General features: G+C 34.3%; 2 protein-coding genes across 4 annotated transcripts; one reads left to right on the top strand and one right to left on the bottom strand.

The window, feature by feature from the left end:
• The first annotated feature begins 8742 nt into the window (after nucleotides 1-8742).
• LOC119645210 (MIT domain-containing protein 1) lies at nucleotides 8743-10734 on the top strand. Its single transcript, XM_038045233.1, has 4 exons — nucleotides 8743-9157; nucleotides 9219-9457; nucleotides 9518-9717; nucleotides 9775-10734. Exons 1-4 carry the CDS (start codon nucleotides 9043-9045, stop codon nucleotides 9923-9925), a joined length of 705 nt encoding a protein of 234 aa, XP_037901161.1. The 5' UTR covers nucleotides 8743-9042; the 3' UTR covers nucleotides 9926-10734.
• Nucleotides 10735-15863: 5129 nt separating this feature from the next.
• On the bottom strand, nucleotides 15864-18455 carry LOC119645209 (dopamine N-acetyltransferase-like). Of its 3 annotated transcripts, XM_038045232.1 has the most exons (3): nucleotides 17554-18455; nucleotides 16445-17487; nucleotides 15864-16314 (listed from the first exon to the last, which is right to left on the bottom strand). In XM_038045232.1, the coding sequence occupies exon 1, from the start codon at nucleotides 18440-18442 to the stop codon at nucleotides 17606-17608; it is 837 nt and encodes a 278-aa protein (XP_037901160.1). In that variant the 5' UTR covers nucleotides 18443-18455; the 3' UTR covers nucleotides 15864-16314; nucleotides 16445-17487; nucleotides 17554-17605. The 3 variants fall into 3 exon arrangements, with proteins under 3 accessions (XP_037901160.1, XP_037901158.1, XP_037901159.1); XM_038045230.1 differs by having other exon boundaries at nucleotides 16445-18455; XM_038045231.1 differs by having other exon boundaries at nucleotides 15868-16314; nucleotides 17314-18455.
• Nucleotides 18456-18620: the final 165 nt, after the last annotated feature.

Below are 18620 nucleotides of genomic sequence, written 5' to 3'. Positions count from 1 at the left end.
TTACTTGTACACGGAGGGCGAAATGTCACACGAGCAACTTATCGAAACCTAAAAGTATGCATAAAGTATAATAAACAAATCCTGTGTACAAATTTAATGCTCAAGAGACTAATCAATCAATAATCATATGCTCATTCATTGCTCAATATCGTTTTGCCCACAATGGATTTTCTAAAAGTTGTACTAAATTAATTAACCAACAAAATACGATCACTATTCAAGTCATTAAACTTACGATTATGCGTGGTTTGATCGCTACCATACGTTGAGTAAATGGATCAGCACACTAGTATTGAACTCCTTTCCAGCGTTTAAATTTTAATCGCATTTTTAACCAAGAGAAATTTTTCAACTGAATATAATATCAATAGGTTTATTGATTTCTAAAGATTATATAATTATTTGTGTTTCACGACGAGATTTCTTTGCAAATCCAGGAACTGTTCATTGAATGCAAAAAAATGAAGTTTTAACAACAATAGCTTTCTTTCATTGAAAATTCTTAAATTTAAAAAAAAAAAATAAATAAAAAATTTATTGAAGAAACCCCCAAACTTTTGTGTGTTGTTTAAGTGACTTTATTAAATTTCTTTTCTGTGGCTTTTTGTTTGTTAACAAAAAACTAAGTTTTTATAGTCTTTTCGCAACACAGCAGCAAAAAAATGGCAAATAAAAAACTTCAGAAAATAGATAAAAAAGAGCATAAACAAAAGATACATTGAACGTATTGAACGTCTTGTATTCCCTTTTCTAACGAAAAACAAAACAAATATATTAGTGCTCTTATAGTGAATTTTGAATACTCTCTCTGTCTCTCGTTCAAGTCAACCTAAATTGCATTCAATCGGGAATGTGTCAATAATAAAATGTATTTTCGACGCCGTTCTGCGTATGTTTATTAAAATAACTTCATACACGTTTTATACGCTCCCGATTTCTTTTGGATCGTAATTGTTTGATGGCCTAGGAGAAGGAATAGCCTATGAATTGTTGACAACTACAAAGTCATACTATATCGTAGTTGTTTAGAGCAGGGGCCCCGACGTACATATATGCGCGTTACGAACGTTATGTCAAATTTATCAAACTCCGTTGGCGGATATAAGAAGAAACAGTTTTAACTAGCTTTATTATACTGGAAAAGCCGGCAGCAATAAAAATGTAGACAACAGCTAAAAAAAAGGCATTCAACAATCCAAGGAAACATTTTTAACTTTGTTTTCTAAAGCAATTCGCTACAAAAAAATAATTCTTCTTTTTCTTTCCCTTTGTAGCTAGCTGCTCAGCAAAAAATAAAAAAAAAAATCTGCCTCTTTAAGCCTCCTTTTGTATCGAGTTGCATACAAACAAGCAAACATATATCATAGATATGTGTGTGTGTGTGTGTGTGTGTGCAAGAAGTCATGCCTGCCTGCCCTGCTCCCTGTCTGCTTTCCTGGCTGCTTGCTTGCTTGCTTGCTTGCTTACTTGCTTGCCTGCCTGGCCGCCCATATATATTACAATACGTGCGTATAATATGTTTAATCTATTTATCGGCTTAAGGACAAGCGATATATGTACGAGGCTGTAAATTAACATTTCAAGTTTCGGGCCATTATCGTTACGGTGATACGCCTTCACTCCGATTAACGAAAAACAATGAAATAAAAACACAAATAAGAAAATTATATTCGACTCTGGTCGAATCTTTTATTCTCTCAACACTTAAGAGGAAAAAAAAAATAACATCTGAAAAAACAGTATGTCGAGACTCTATATTACTAATTGCGGGTGGCCTTATCGTTGCATCTACTGTAGTATATGACTGCTAAGTAGAAACAGTCATTGCCTTTTTTTTTTTTTTACTTTTCAAAATACAAGATGACCCTAATCTACATGGTAGGCGCGTCTCCTGACCAAGTTGACCTATTTTTAATAGAAACGTGCAAGTATTTCCAACAGATTTGCCAAATTTGAATACGACGTTTTAACTTTTGCGATCGAGCCGATTCAGCGCATTAATATACGCTCAAACATTGTTGGTGGATACGGTAAGATAATGAAAGACGGTGCAGATATTGTTGGCAGTGCGATGGGATAATCCCACGTCTGATACAATAAGTCTTCACGGAAGCTAACCGATTTTCTAAGAAACCAAATTCTGAACATAATAAAAACAAATACGATTCATGATGCTTTACTTCGCGACGCATCTGTCGCCTCACGCAACATTTCACAGGTAAAACGGGATTAGCATGAAAATTTTACAATAAATATAAATAAAACGGGGACAGAAGCAACGTATTCGGGGAAGGCAAACTCGGTCGAGTCTAGAGAATTGAATCCGAGCAACGAACAAGACGCCTAGAAGAAAGTAGTGGTCGTTCTGCAGCTAGCCGCTTAAGCTAAAAATATTCACTATCCACAATATTTTAAAATTAATTCAAGTTACCAAGGTTTCTTAAAGAAAAAGTGAGCATTTTTACAAGGAAATTGCAATATATCTGGCACCACATAATTTAAGAATAAGTAGATACTGTTTTTATATCCTACATCACTTGTGGTACATGGTATATCACGTATTTGTGAACATATAATATATCACACCCAGAATGGCTAAGATGGACCCAGTTTTCATTACACCGACCGTTTTAGAATCATTTTGAGCGAATCGGTCCACTCACAGTTTTCAAAATTTCTCCAAAAAGTCGCTCAATAATAGAACTCTGATATTCTAAATTGGTATGAAAAATTTGATTCGGTTACGGCAATTTAGTAAAAAAAATAACGGTAGAGAATTTGCGTCACACAGGTCTATTTTTAGCGCCCAAGACATGTAGGGGTAATCACAAAAAGCAAGCCTCTATGTGGAGAGAAAGTCTAGTTATTTTTGACAAAAAACAGAAAAAAATAAAATTTTTTAAAAATAAATTAGATTTGTAATATTTAGACCGCGTCATGTGATGTTTCGGGCATCCCCGAATACACGGACTATCATAGTAAGTATGTCCTTACAAGAAAACATTGGATAATTTTTCGTGTATTATCATCGAAACAAGCGAATAATTGTATTAGGAAAAGTAATGTAGGATATCTTATTATCGGCCTTACCCTTATTTGTTCCAATATTCAATAATTCAGTTCACTAAATATTTCATTGTCCACGTTGTCTTGTTATCGGAAAAAGATACGAAAACATCTTTCGTTTAACTCCTTTTTTCTCGATCTTAAAATTGATTTATCACAAAATTTTTACTTTCTTAGAAACACGATATTGTAATTAAATTTGCTAATGACACATTAAAGTTTCGGCTAACGGGTTCGTGCCTCGATCCACCATTAATTTCAAATCAGACGAGAGCGATTAATGTGATAACTTTTTAAATACGTATTACATAACTCCAATTTTTCCCAAGTTTAAAACGCCTTCAAATCACAGCGTTACAATCGTATATATCCTTGAGACCTTGCATATCGTTATGTTCAACTTTTTAATTCATTTTTCGAGTAAACGATCCGATATGCTCCGACGCAAGTATAACTCATAACTCATTTCTGCATAATTCTCTTAAATATGGATTTAAATAAATTGTGAAATGAAAGAAATTATTTTATCAATAAATCACGACCAGCAAAACACTGAGTTCTTACTCTCGGTGTAATCAAAACATTGAATTCTACGTTACTCTCGCACTTTTAAAAAATTGGAATTTCGTTTCGAACGCCCTAAGGCATATGTAGACAAAGAAACATCTTTATGCGAAGGAGAATTGCAATGATTCGTGAAGCGAAATGGCGGATAAGCGAAAGGCAAAGGTCACGAAAAAAAAAATTCGAAGGACAATTCGAGACCATTCTATTCCCCTTTTAAATCAATAAGTGCCTATTTTGTTTAAAAAATCCACACAACCATACTAACAAAAATCGAAATAAATCTATTCGAAGACCACAAAGGCATCGTAGAGTTGCCATACCACCTGAGTAATTCGTTTTAGACAGAAAGCAGCATAATTTCCTTTAAATTTTTCACATTTATTCGATTTTTGGGAAAAAATGAAAAGAAAAAAAAAATTGTATTAATCAATAAATTTTTTTCCTTCATTTTCACATAAGTAAATTAAAAATGTTTAGCTGATGGTAAATTTCACACACTTGCAGGCTGACACAAATAATCTGTGGCTGCCTCTTAATTCAGCGCGCGCACGTGTGTCTGCCTATGTTCGATGCATATATATATATATATATATATATATATATAAATCATATTATATGCTATTTGCACTTATCACAAGTGTGCAGTCAAATCGTTACAAATTGAATTTTTCGAAATGCAAACAAGAGAAGCAACAGAAAATATTGTAAATTGAGTGAACAACACTAATCCGTTTCAATAGCAACAGTAAAGACCCCACAAACTCGAACAAACCAAACTCATCTAGGGGAATATATGTGACCAAACACCCACACACACATAACCCGACACTGGGCAAGGCATAAAACTGTCAGAGGAGAGCACTTCACAAATGTCGTTCGGTGCTGATAGTGGTGGCGCTGATGGTCAGACATTAACATATCAACAGTCTTCGTGCCATACATAGCGTATAATGGTTTACAGGCGCACACACAAAAACACACATTTATGCAATGCACACCCCACACATATACAAATACACACACACACACACGCATACACAAAAATTTATCATGAATATGGCTTTATGTGTTTGCTGGCCGGCATGTGCCAGTGCGCTTGTGCGTGTGCGTGTAATTGAATTTGGTACGTGGACATTTCGTATAAGAGCATCACTTATGCAAATATAAATGAAAATGTTGCCAAAAAACATTCTCCAAAAAAATATCCATATTATACAAAATAAACGTAGAAAACATATATACACGCGCACACAAACGGCCACTCGCATTTGTACACTTGAATATGGTCATAACAATTTTGTTGTTGGTTCTTGTAATTTTGTAAATAACTGCTTTAAATTGTTTACTTGTTTGTATTCTTTCCCTGCTTTGAATCACACGATAATAATAATAATAATAATAACAACAACATCGAAAAATCAACATATAAAACACCACGCAAAATAACAATTTCCGCATAAATATGTAAACACTATTCATCATACAAATATACAACAACAACGAAAAGCGACTATTCCTACAGCCACCGAAAACGGTTTTGCATAAAAAATATGCAAAAATAAGTTATTGTTGTTGCTGTTGTTGTTATTTATATATACTATATATATATATTTACACACATACTACATAGAAAGATATGTATATATTAAAATTTCCTTTTTGTTATCGCCCAACAGGCATTGTTGTGTGGTCCATAAGAGCAATGAAGAGACCTTAGTTTGTGTAACAAACAGCAACAACAGCAACAGCAATAGCAGCAGCAGCAAAAGCACATATTTAACGAGCAGGCAAAACCATAAATTGCTATACAAGGCCACAATTCCATAACCGAAACCAACAAGACCATAATTCTTATGCTTCTTTCAGATATACAACCATATATATATATATATATATATATATATATTTATACATGTAATTGTCTGTCTAACCGTCTCCCTCTACGTTTTTCTCTATGCCAATGTGTGTTTCTCTCCCAAATATAAAAAAAAGAAAAAAAATTATTTTTAACAATCATAAACCGAAAGGTAAAAAATTCGTTACACTTTGTGACTTATTTTCTGTTATGGAGTGTTTAGTTGCTATTCAGTATATTTATATGCATGTATGTATCTATATATGCATGTGTATATATATACTGTGTTGCCTTTAGTGATTTCCTCACCATTTTATTTACTTACTAGTTTTTTTTCGTGAAACAACTGCTTACTAACAGATAATTTTATGTGTGACGGCGGTGCTACCGGAATAGGAAATAAAGTGGTTTGGACAATATGCGTTTGGTTTCAGGCCAAACGAAAATATTCTACAAATTTTTAGAGAAATTTTTCCTAATACAATAGAGAGATAGGTAAACATGACAAAGCCATTTTAAAAGGGTGAGAGAATGTTTAAAGTCGTTTCTTTAGCGTATATATAAAATATTTACGGATTCTGGTATTGAAGTCGTTACAACGTCTTAAAACATTCATCCAGGACTCGGCAAGATCGACAGGACGTTGAAGTTAAAGCTTCTATTGAAATGGCATTGTTACATAGATAAAGAAAATGGTTAAAACAGAAATAACCATTTCTCTGCCTCCCTAAATGCCACACTTTTGATTACCTTATTAATAATTATTTTGAACCATTTTGACTATTTTCGGATGTAAAAAACTTTCGGACACTTTAAAATCGGCTTTAATCTCGGTGTATATTCCATTTAATTCAAGATCACACAAATTTAAAGCATTTACTACTTAAAAACGATTTATGCCGACCGTTTATCACTCAATAAGTTTCCGATTTAAAGGGTATATGGCAACATTATTGAGAGACGCTATCTTTGAATAATATCAAACGACACGTTGCAAAATTTCATGAGATCGGGGTCAATCACTTTAAAGGTTAGAGTGAATTTAGCAACGTTAGTTCTGTTCTTTTCGAAACGTTGGAAAACTCTGACTAAACATTGCATTTTAATGAGAAGGAATAACATTAACAAGCACCGTTGGCTTGAAAGATAGAATGGCGGCTCTTGATTTTTGAAAAAAAAATGTGTGTTACTATTTAAACAAAGTCCATTTATTAAACCGATTATGCTGGACGTTCTGGTTGCCCAATTTCGTCAGCTGTTCCAGAAAACGTAGAAAGGGTGCACAAAATCCTTTTGAAGAACCGAAAAGTGAAGTTACGTGAGAGAGATGGGATCTTAAAAATATCAAAACGTAGTCCATCCACCACTACCCAAAGTGGGTGTCGCGTTTACTCGGTTTTGCCTACAAGCAAAAATGTGTGCAAGCAGTTGAGGGGTAATAGGAGCTAGTTTTTTGCACAATATGCGATAGTGGATGAAATATGCAATAATCACCACACTCCATAGGGAAATCGGCAATGAGCCGAGCGGAGGGCAGCCGGCGAAAGATGTCTAAAGTCACCAAAAAACCGAAAATCAACTGGAAAGATTATGGCAACCGTACTTCTTGTTTTAATATAACACAATGGCCCAAGCGATAATCCCTAGTTGTGTACCACGTGTAATGGAGCAGAAGAAACTGAGGAAAGAGAGAGAGAGAGATAGGAAGCTGATGGCCGAAGCCCGACGTGTGTATCTATCCAATTGTTAAGTCTTACAACTTTACCGACTGAGCACTTGAGATTTGAACCCGCAAACTATGACTCGATTGTCCCAGTTATTAGCAACCAGGTTGCTCATGCGGATTTTGGGATGCGTATGGTGAAATATTCTTCGACTATGTTGAAAATGGGCAAAGGATCAATAGCGAATATTGTGTAGCGTTTCAATGATAAAATTTCAAAAAAACGGCAAGTTAGACTGAAGACTTATTGAGTAATGCGATATGCGTATGCAGTCCATATATTATCTAGATATAAATCAAGTCAGTAGTTATTTAAATTTGGGATAAACTTCAGATATTTGCTGTCTATAGCAAAGATGCATATAGCATGAATATAAAAACCTTATTATTACGTTATTGTTAAGTGTAGGAATCTGCACAGGTCGATGCAGACCATTTCAGGTATTTGTTTGCTAGATGTTGGACCCATAAACACTAGCAATTTAAAATAATTAAACAAAACATTTTGATGTTTCAATTTCTTCCTAACTGCTTTTCAGTTTCCGATTGAAATTAATTTGCGATTCCAAAATCTCTTTTGCAAGAGTAAAAATGACCTCAATTTGCTTTTCTTCAGCCTTCTTGTGTGAGTTAAAGGGTTTAGCTAATAAGTACCCTTACAAAAACAAAAGTTTTTTCATTTGTTCAATTATGGCTTCAAAATGCTAACTAAAGCACTGCAATAGGCATTTTTTGTTATTAAAATTACACATAGAAACTTGAAAATATTAATTAATCGGCAAAAACTGTCTCTCCCGCCTGCAACAGAGAGTATTTATATATATATATCTTAATTTTATTAATGCATTTTCAAAACGTTGTCATAAATGTCATATATATAATTATATTCGACTACATTTTGTGTATCTTTCTTTTATAGGGCGATCTAATATTCGGCGTGTACAAATATTATATACTCAAAAATGACAATTTATTGATAAGTTTCGTCGCTTCAATCCAAGAGAACATAGCGGTTAACATAAAGAAACAAGAAAAGGCATCTGCCTCTTATCTCTTTCATGAAAATGTAAATATAAACCATATGAAAAGATTTAACATGTGTTGAATATAACTTCTCCTTGTTGTACTCTCTGTTACTTGTTCATTTCACACACCAATATTTTCACGCTCTCTCTTTTATATTTGGCAGCACTAAGTGCTGCCTACTATTACTATGAGTAACTACGTTCGTAAAAGTGAAAAAGCGTTAAAATCGAAACGCAAAATGTTTTATAAGCAACAGAAAAACAAGATGTATGTAAAAAATTTTCTTTTACAAACCTTTCAAAATTTTCAATTAATCAGATTTTTCAAAAGACTTGTATAAAAATTGTGTGCGATAACAATTTGTCAATAAACGTTTTTGCGGTTTTCAACAAAGTGTGCACCTCATATAAATTAACAGTATTTTAATTGACTACACTTTCATAATAAAAACGACGCTTACTTCGGAGAGAATAAAAAAACAGAACTGCGTGCTAAATTTATTTTAGAAGAAAAGAAGTAATATTTGCAGTAGAAATGTAAAAAATAGTTTCACATTTATAACAAATAATAAAAACTAGAAAGAAATCTATTGTGTTATAAGAAACTTAAGTTGTGGTTTGTATACGTTCCTTTAAATTATTTGGTTTAAACCGTCACGGAAAAACAAAAACGAATAAAAACGAAAGTAATAAAAATCGAAACCAAAACAAAAATTGTAATACTTTTACAAATTCTCGCAACATTTTTTTATAATACATTATAAATAAGCGTTTATGCATTATCCCACTGAAAGAGCGAGAAAAAAATGAACGCCAAAGAAATTCTGATGAAAGCGGTTGTTTGTGATCGAAGTGGTAGAATTATCCAAGCATTAACGCACTACCAGGACGGTATCAAAATTCTAATGGACTTAGTCAATGGTAAAAGTAAAATTATATATTAGTAAAGAAATTGTAGATAACAACGAATTTGCTTAAACAGAAGAAACTGATGCGGGAAGAAAGAAAGTTTACCATTCACGCATCAAAGAGTACCTTGACCGAGCCGAGCAAATAAAGGAACGTATATCACGTTTTGGTCATAGTGGTTCCTTGCTGCACAATATATCTATAGAGGATGGTGCCACCGGGTACAGCTATTATACGTTATTTGGCAAATATCTTAGTAACGAAGTCCAAGAAGTTCTTATCGAAGAGCCCTACCTTATAGAAAGATATCAAGTAATTAGTCTGAATTCTCTCTTATAGTTAATTGAAATATTTCGCTTAAAGAAAGCTTAGTTTCAGAATTTAATAAATTTTCTTGAGGTGATCATTAAAAATTGCGCAGATTTGAAGTTTGTACGCCTAGTTACTAAAACAGATAACAAAAATCCTGAAAATCAAATGATCACATTAGATAATATTAAGGCTGATCTTTCATTACGCGAAATAACATTACATTTTACATTCGAGGATACTTTACATGATCGTAAAATTCTGTAAGTATTTCGTTGCTTAAAGTTGCGTGGGGATTTCAATAGTTTTTAATTCAACAGTTTAAGTAGTGGATATGTGATTAAAATCGGACGTGGTCTGCATATCTATAAGCCTAACAATCCTAGATACACTTTGGGCATGTGTGATTACGACTTTCGTAAATGCTTGCAAACGGATGTCGATATCTTGCGTATAAAAAAAGTTAGTTAAGTTTACTGTTTAGTCGTTAAAATGTGTACTGATTTCTGTGACAAAAACAAAAGAAAAAATTCAACTTAATAAAATCTTTCATTTTTTCTTTATTTTTAAACGTATATTATAAACTAAAATGAAAACGAGTTTCAATTCGAGAGGGGGTTAAAGCATTGCGTGTCGCGTACATAAGCTTGGAATCAACTTATGTGGATTATATTTGACATAATTCGGAAAAATATTTTTTGAGGATTCCCGGCAAATATTTGTGCATTTTAATCAATATCGTCATCAAGCAATTATTGGTTATTTACTGATGAGTAACCACATAGCCATAACCGAAATAATTTAAAAATACAATAAAAGTACACATTTTTTTTATTATTTATTTATTAAAAATATCCTTCAAATGCAAAAACCATTAACTATGAACATAAATTATGAGCACAGCCATGAATAACAACAATGGTAACAACAGCAACAACATGACAAAGTGACTGCTGTTAAAGTATTTGACTGGAAATGTCAATGAAATTAAATTTTATACAATCGTTCAGAGGGCCATAAAAACAACGCACAAACGCAAAAGGATGAAAACTAAAATTGACTATAACTCAAAGCCAAATAACAACGCATACATATAAACATACAATACATGAATTTAGTAGAAATTTATCAAGGATTTATACATAGGGGGTGAATGGTTGGGTGTTGACGACGACTGTGACACACCAAGAGCTATTTATAAATATTGTCATGCTACCAAAAAGATAAATGGAATGGTAATATATATATATGTATATATATATTACCACGTATATATATATATATATATATATGTGTGTGTGTGTGTGTGTGTGCGTATGTGTCTCTGCCTATATGTGTGAGCGGGTTTACGGCATGCTGAGTTATATGTCAACGCCTAATAGCAACATCAGCAACAAACCGGCCAAAAAACGAAAACGAGAAAAAAAAAAATTGAGAAGAGTTGTGTACGTTTTTTATGGCCGCTGCAATAAATCGTTAAAAATTGTCTGTGAAAATGTCAGCACCCTCGCACACACATACATACGTACATAAATAGATATGCACGACTAACTCGAGGCCTCCAATACCACCATTAACTATGACCATACATCTGTTGGGTTTTTTATGCTTGTTTTAGTTTTTGTTATTGGTGGTCGCCAATTAACAATTCGCCAGCCAATCGTCCAAATATAATAAAATAACAGCGCATCAGTTTTCACACAATTCCGGTTATATACAGTAGTCACCACCGTTAGCCGTTACTCACAGATGTACAGGCAATCGCAATCGACCCAATGCCAACAAAGAAATTGCTTAAAAACATAAAATACGCAGCCATGGCGTCCACTTGCTGACCATAAATGTTGATTATAAATATTAAGAGTCGTTACATGAAAAAAAATATATATTAAAAATGGACAACAATGAAAAGTATTCCCTCTATAACTGGAGCAGCATGAGTAAAACAAAAAAGAAAGATAAAAAATTATATTTACCACGGACGACTTTTACGAAGAGAGAAAACGATCGGTTTAATATTTGTTTTAGGAAAACAAAGGGAACTTATATATCCAACTGGGTCCCCCCCCACTGCCTAGATTCTAACATATGTCATTGAAATCCAGTTTAGTCCATTCTTTACAATGAATTTCTTACAATAAACGAATTAAATTATTCGGCAGCTTGTTCTTCCATTACTTCCACTACTTGCACTACTTTCAACTTTTATCAAATTAAGGCATTAAGCCATTCTATTATGGGTTCATTTTAAATTTTGTTCACTTCTCTGTTGCTTCATTTAAATTCATTCGTTTTGTCCTCCACTATCGATCGTTACTTTCGTTCTTTATTCCATTTAGGGGAAAGTTCCACGGCAGAAGAACAAGGAATATGGGGAGATGGTAGCCGCAGCCTAGCGGGTGCGCGTCTAATCGGTAATTGTTATGCCATTAGTGACTGATCACTCGTTATAGCTACAAGTGAGATGCACTTTACCGCACTTGAGATTTTGAAATGGCTTGGTAGGCGCGGAAAAGCGACTAGTCATTGTGCAGTCGCAAGAATTCCTCTTTTTTCTCTTTTTTATTGGTTTTCGTAACCCCACAGAGTTTTATTGTGCGTCTAGTGACCTAAACAAAACCACAAAATACAATTGTCGAATTCCGGTCGGGAGCTTAATCTGATTATATGGGTAATTAAAATTGGTTCCAATGATCCAGTGCGCTAAGGGAAATACCTATACGTGTGGCATATTGTGCTGATGATAAATATATTTTTCTGTGCATATGATAAGTTGAAGAGTTGAATTCTTTTTCGCCAGCCTTGCCTTGATCCGTTTGGTTGCCGATATGTTTACTCATGACTTCAACGCCTCTATTACAGAGAAATAATGGCCAATAATATTTTAAAAGTGGAGGCTATGGCGTATCCAACCAGCAATAAAATATTTTGGAACATTGTCGCAACAGTATAGGCAGCGTCGTATATTTGACTCAATCAAACTATCGATTCATTTGAATGGCTTGTGAATTTTACAAGGTAGTTTTTTACAACTTTTTATCATTTTAGTTATTACGTCCTAATGGCGTATTTTAGAGGATCTTTTTACAAAAAGAAAACACCTTTTTGTCGAAAAGTCTTGCAATGGAATTAAAAGAAAAAAAGGATGTCAGAGGCATTCTATGAAATTGAAAATCTGCTTAACACCTGCGCTTTTTTCATAATTTCCTTTTTGCTTCTTCTTTCACGCATAAACGTCTTTAACGGAGGTAGCAAAAAAAAAAAAAAGAAAAAACATAAAACTTACGATCATTTAAACAATTTTCGTACGGATGCATAAGCGTGTGTCAGCCATTAGTTAGCATTATTTTATGTAATTGTCTACCTATACAATATACAATGTATGTATGAAGGCTCATGGTATGATATGGGCAAGAGCGAGAAACGGATCCATGCTTCTTTCGGTCTTTCATATGAAAGTGAAATTGGATGCATGAATGCATGAAAGAAGTGATGGTCCACTTTTTTCCCCTTTTCGGTGAGTGTGTTGTGGCGCGTTGTGTTGGTTATCATCTAACACAAACGAATTTAAGCAGCGTGCAAAAGCACCGGCATTTGGTCATACTTTTATTTATATACAATTGCGTTCAAAATAATAGCGTCGTATATGTGTGTGTAAAGTAATAAACGGACTATTTTAGTTATGGTGAATTCATATACTCATGTAATGTGGAACCTTTGCAAGCACTCACCATCGCTATGATAAGAAGTGATGAAGAATCGGCGTTTACTTATATAATAAGTTTTTGAACTAAGACGTTGGTCGTGGAAAGTGATTGACAGCGTGAATCGATCCGTTTGTCTTTGGGCCAAAATACGTCTGGTGTGGATGATCTCCTCAAAATTGTGATATTATTTCGAGATGCCTTTAAATCGATTGTTTCGACTGAGCATCGGTCTTAAAGACCATCCAACGAGCGAAGATAAACAATAATTTTAGTTTAAAGATCATCTCATGACCAAAATGACCGATAGACAGATGTCGACGGCTTATTCGAAATGAATGGAATTTTACTAAATACATAATAAAATATTCCCTCATTTAGCAACGCGGACACATTATTTTATTACAAACGTTCAGAAATTCACCAGCTTATGCTGTTGTAAACTGATTCTTTTGTTTACATTATCCCTATCACAAGAAGGGGAAATGTAACATAGATTGTCTTTTCATTACCACTTAGCTTTTTTTTTAATTTTGTTTATACGAAATTTGACTACTTTTTCATTTGTAAACAATTTTTGTTCACGTAATTCGAAAGTCGTTTGTGATTATATATTTTGTATATATAGGAAATGTGCTTTTAGGTAAAATCGGCGAGCAGATCTTACTTTGAAAAAAACCAATTTTTCTCTCCCTCTTCTTAATTTCTTCCCATTGAAGAGTTTCCAGAACAATCCTAAAGTTTGACTGATCAGATAATATCATGGTAAAATTATCCTTTTCGATTGTTCTTCTTTTCTATATGATTGCAAGTTGGAAACGTCTACAATATATTAATGGACTGCTGTTTAACGAAAAACTTTATCTTGAAAGTAACTTTTGAAATGCACCATAACGGCATTATTTCAAGAAAACTTATTAAATTTTTGAAAATGCATTAACAAAATCATCATTTTTCTCCTTTATAATGTAAAGTCACCACTATTTTTTTGACCACAACGTTTCTTTATACGTGAATGCATAAGTAAATATATATATATATATATATATATATATGGCATCTATAGCCACAGATACTTTATTCAGTATAGATAGATAAGTACGTTGTTATGTTATGCTCAGGTATGCACAGCATGCATGTCCTCCTGGTATGTTTGAATGTGAATGTGTATACGTAACGTGGATGACACTTATTACAAAATATTTTTGGATGAAATTAAACGTGTGAGCATACATAATGTTGCCACCTTTGCAATTGTATGCGGACACATACATAGATGTGTAATGTAGTATGTGTCCGTGTAAATGTGTGTGTGTGTGTGTGTGTGTGTGTGTATATATATATATATATATATATATATATGTATGTAAGTATATGCCTGAACAAGACTCTTGAAGAATAGTTGCAACCAGTGCCAAGTATACTACAAATACCATAAATCTTTGACAGAAGTCGAAACTGTCGTAAAACCTTGCAACGCATCACCGGGCAGCAAGGCAAGGCAAGGCAAGGCTAGGCAAGCAAAGCGAGCTAGTAAGCAGGCAAGCAGGCAGGCAGGCGGGAACTAGCAAAGTCGACCAACCATCTAAAGATATTTTAAAATATTGAATAAAAGAAAATAAACGACGCAAAAAAGACGTTTGGAAAAATGGCATTGAACTGCAATGCAGAGCTCACTGCAGTTTATCTCTGTTACCACCCACACGCTGTGCAACAAAGACAAGAGAGTAGATCATAATGTAAAAAAAAGCTTTCAGTCGACTTTAATTCATAGAGTTTTCGGTCTTTTTTTCTTTTAATTTTTTTTCGTTTTTTTTTTTGTTTTTTGGTTTTTTTTTTTTTGTTTTTACGTTAGGTTTCGTTTACGACTTTATAGACCCCGGTGAGTGTTAACAGTGCTCCCACACAGCAGGCGGGCAACCAACTCTTCTTTTAAAACCACCCGCACGGCATTACATTGTGGCCCAAAACCAGAACTGATTACGAATTATGTGCAATCGTAATGGGAACCAGTGCCAGAAAATATACAAAAAAGGAAAGACAGAAATGTATTAAAAAATTGTCGCCAACAACACAAATTTATTTTCAATTTTCGTTAATCCTTTTTTACACATTCAAGCAAACGCGCACATACGTAAATGGAAGGATATGCGAATCCTGGCACACGGCATGGCAACAATTTAATCCCAACGTAAGAAAAATAATAACGCGTTTTTCCTCTTTTTGGCTCAACAATTACAATTCTTTGTTGAACATTTAAAAAATTAATGATTTTGGCCGTCAGGGAGCGGGAAAGGAATAGAAAAAAAAAAGGAAAAAAAAAATTCTATATTGATGTCACTAACGAAAACGGTGGTAATCAGCCACAGTTTCCGACCACCCGCAACGTATAGAATATTTACGACCACAATGCTCGTACATAGCGAAACGCACTTACACACACACATTTATGCATTTTTCATATATATATATATATGTATATAGAGTAAGAGTTAATAGCAAATATTGTGACTGCATAAAAAAACCGAAAACCTTATTTCATTAGTGAAGCTTAAAAATTTTACACACACATGCATCCATATAAAGAAGTCAATTTAAACTAACGCATCCCGAAAAAATTGCCAAAAAATAAAGATGTACATGTAACGCTTACTTGTACGCAATTGAAGACTTAAGTAATGTAATCACAACAGAAAACTTGCAATAGAAAAACAATTGTGGGCGTGTCAAGTTGGCCAATTAAGAGCATTTTTATATAACCCTGTGAAATATTAGGATCAAGTTTTAGAATAACATCTGTTATTGGTGTGTTATCTGAGTTTTGCATTTTGCTTGTGATTATCTTTTTTTTTTAGTTCGAATTCTAAGAATATAGGTTATGTCACTTTTAAGATTTTATCATAATTTTGCGATAGTTGACTGTTCCCACAATACAAAGCATGGGGATGGATATATCATCTATGTGAAGGAGCTCTGGCAATTGATTCAACATCTAAGGCTAACCGATAATGTGCCCTTGGTGGAAAGGGGCAACCATAAGAAGTCTGCCCGGTTGTACATAAGCATCAACGGTGAACCCAAACATAAATGATTCGAGACTGATGTCCCGATGTAATCGATTAGCTTTGCTGAGTGCAGCACCTTTTGAGCCGAATACTGAAAAAAAAAAAAATTGAGCAGGATATGAGTAAAGACTCATGGTTCACAACAAAGTGATTTTACAATGCGATTATGACTAATTACATGTTGCAGTGCTACTTGCGAACATTTAAATAGGATATTGTACCTCATCCGCCGTTGGGCCTTCCGCTTGCCAACCGGTTTGATAAATAGATCTAATCTGAACAAAGCTGTTCTTCTCTTATGTCGTATGCAAAAAGTGAGTCGATTGTCAAATTGCTCATCGGTTGTCAATTGCTAGTTGCAGTATCAACTTGGAACTCGTATGTTGTCATAAAGAAAGGAGCGCGAGTGAAGGCGAAATTTATATATTAGCAAATTGAAAGTGATCATTTTCAGGTTGAAGCCCAAGCGTGCCTACGACAGCAGGAAAAGCTGAACGCAATGCAACGACATCTAAGCTCCATGATAAAGCGGAGGACCAAATCGCATGCGATTTGAAATCAGTAGGTGTCGCGTAAAGGTTTTCCTAGTGCGCACTTTTTCATCAACCAAAAACTTCGCCATATATTACCATTGAGTATTCTCGACTCCAAGCCTTTCTTCTGCACTTTACAAGATTAGCTTACTCTGTTGTAGAACATATTTTCCTGTAACTTACTGAAAGAAGACACGAAGGCAAAAATGTGCGATAGATACATAATGCATTTATTAAACGGCGAGAGAACGTTTTAAGTGTTGGTTCGTCGTATTTCTCCTCCATAGTGTCTTCTAATTATAATTTGTTTTTGTCAAAGCGCGACCAGTTCGCCGCAGTGCGAACGGAAATATGAAAAAATTGGAGTACCCTAAGCCATTCCGACCAAAATTAAAGGAGAGGCTACCAATGTGTAATAAGTTTGATAATGAATCCTTTACTGGGAACCAAGTCATCCTGTTAAACGGAATTAAACGAGGCTACTCAGATCAATTAAATCTTACAAGCTGTGACAAGAGAGGTATATAGTCCTGTTGAAATTAATTTGGGATACCAACCGCATAGGTTAATTATGAGGAACGCACTATTTTCCATCTTAGTAGTAGTAGTAGTAGTCGAGGTGTCTCTCATCAGCATAGAAGAATAGAAGCGCTTCTTCGTATCGGATTTTGACAAATAATGGAAACGATCGATAGATATATTTTATAGTTCATAGACAATTTATCCGTATCCTTAAATGCAATGATTACAGTTTTAACTGTGTTATCTTTACACAAACACATACGAATGCTTTTTACTTTTTTCTATTAATTTGTATTTCCTAGTGATTAGTGTGTTACTTGAAAATTTTTACAATCTGTAGCCGTAAGTTTTTATGCATGTGTGCGGCGGTTCGGGTCGAAAGACCTGTAGTTTATTCGTATCCTTATAGTCACTGTAGTAGATGGTATTAATACATTCGAAACCTAAACGCTCGTATAACTTGGCCGAATAAAAACTGGTGCAATCAGCCGTTATTGCCTCGAATTTTGCATCTTTAGCTACTTTTATCATTTCAGTTATCAAACGAGATCCAATGTTTTTGCCGCGCATTTTATTATCCACACCCAGGGCATGGTTGTGCAGTACCCTCTGAACTTTATAACGCTCGCACACGTTAGCATCGCGCTCCACGCAGCCTAGCAACTGTGTCATATGTAACCATTTCCTAGTAGTCGCTCTGTTAGCAGCCTTAAATAGGTTGTCAGCTTCGTTGGCATCCTTTGGACCGACTATTAAAGCGCCTACTATACGATCTTTTAAGTTCTGTGAAATTGGCTCTATAGCCATTAAGGACATGCCATGCTTAACCATGGACATGGTATATTCCTCATCGGCGTCTTCCTGTCGTTTGGGTTCAATGCCCGCATTTAAAGGTTCTTCGGGATAATAGTGAATGCGTAGAAACTCCAACACACGTTCACTCTCTTCCGGTTTTATTAAACGTATCTGTATATTATCTGGTTTAGTGGTTATGTTCAACATGTTGCCGGCTGGAATTGATCGCGAAATCAATTGCTTATCGAAACTCTGACGTAAATTATTTAGAGAATACGTTCGCTTTAATAAATTCTGATGTTGACAGTTAAGGTAATCGAATAGAACTGATCGCAAACATCGTGCACTACGCGCTGTATGCCAAATCATAGGAAAGAGAAAATTTTTCAATATTACCGCACGCGTAATTTGGTTTGAATCTATGTTCAATAATCAACAATAAGAGAAAATGAAAAAAAATGGGGAGAGAAAATAAAACTGATTATAAACAAAAAGTTTATATATTTTTTCCTAAAATATAGAAGCAGGTGTCATTGAGACAATTATA

This window comes from Glossina fuscipes, unplaced genomic scaffold, assembly GCF_014805625.2.
Source record: "Glossina fuscipes isolate IAEA_lab_2018 unplaced genomic scaffold, Yale_Gfus_2 1, whole genome shotgun sequence".
NCBI classification, from domain to species: Eukaryota; Metazoa; Arthropoda; class Insecta; order Diptera; family Glossinidae; genus Glossina; species Glossina fuscipes.
The sequence above is the reverse complement of the archived record's forward strand: the minus strand, read 5'-3'. Positions and strand labels throughout refer to the sequence as shown.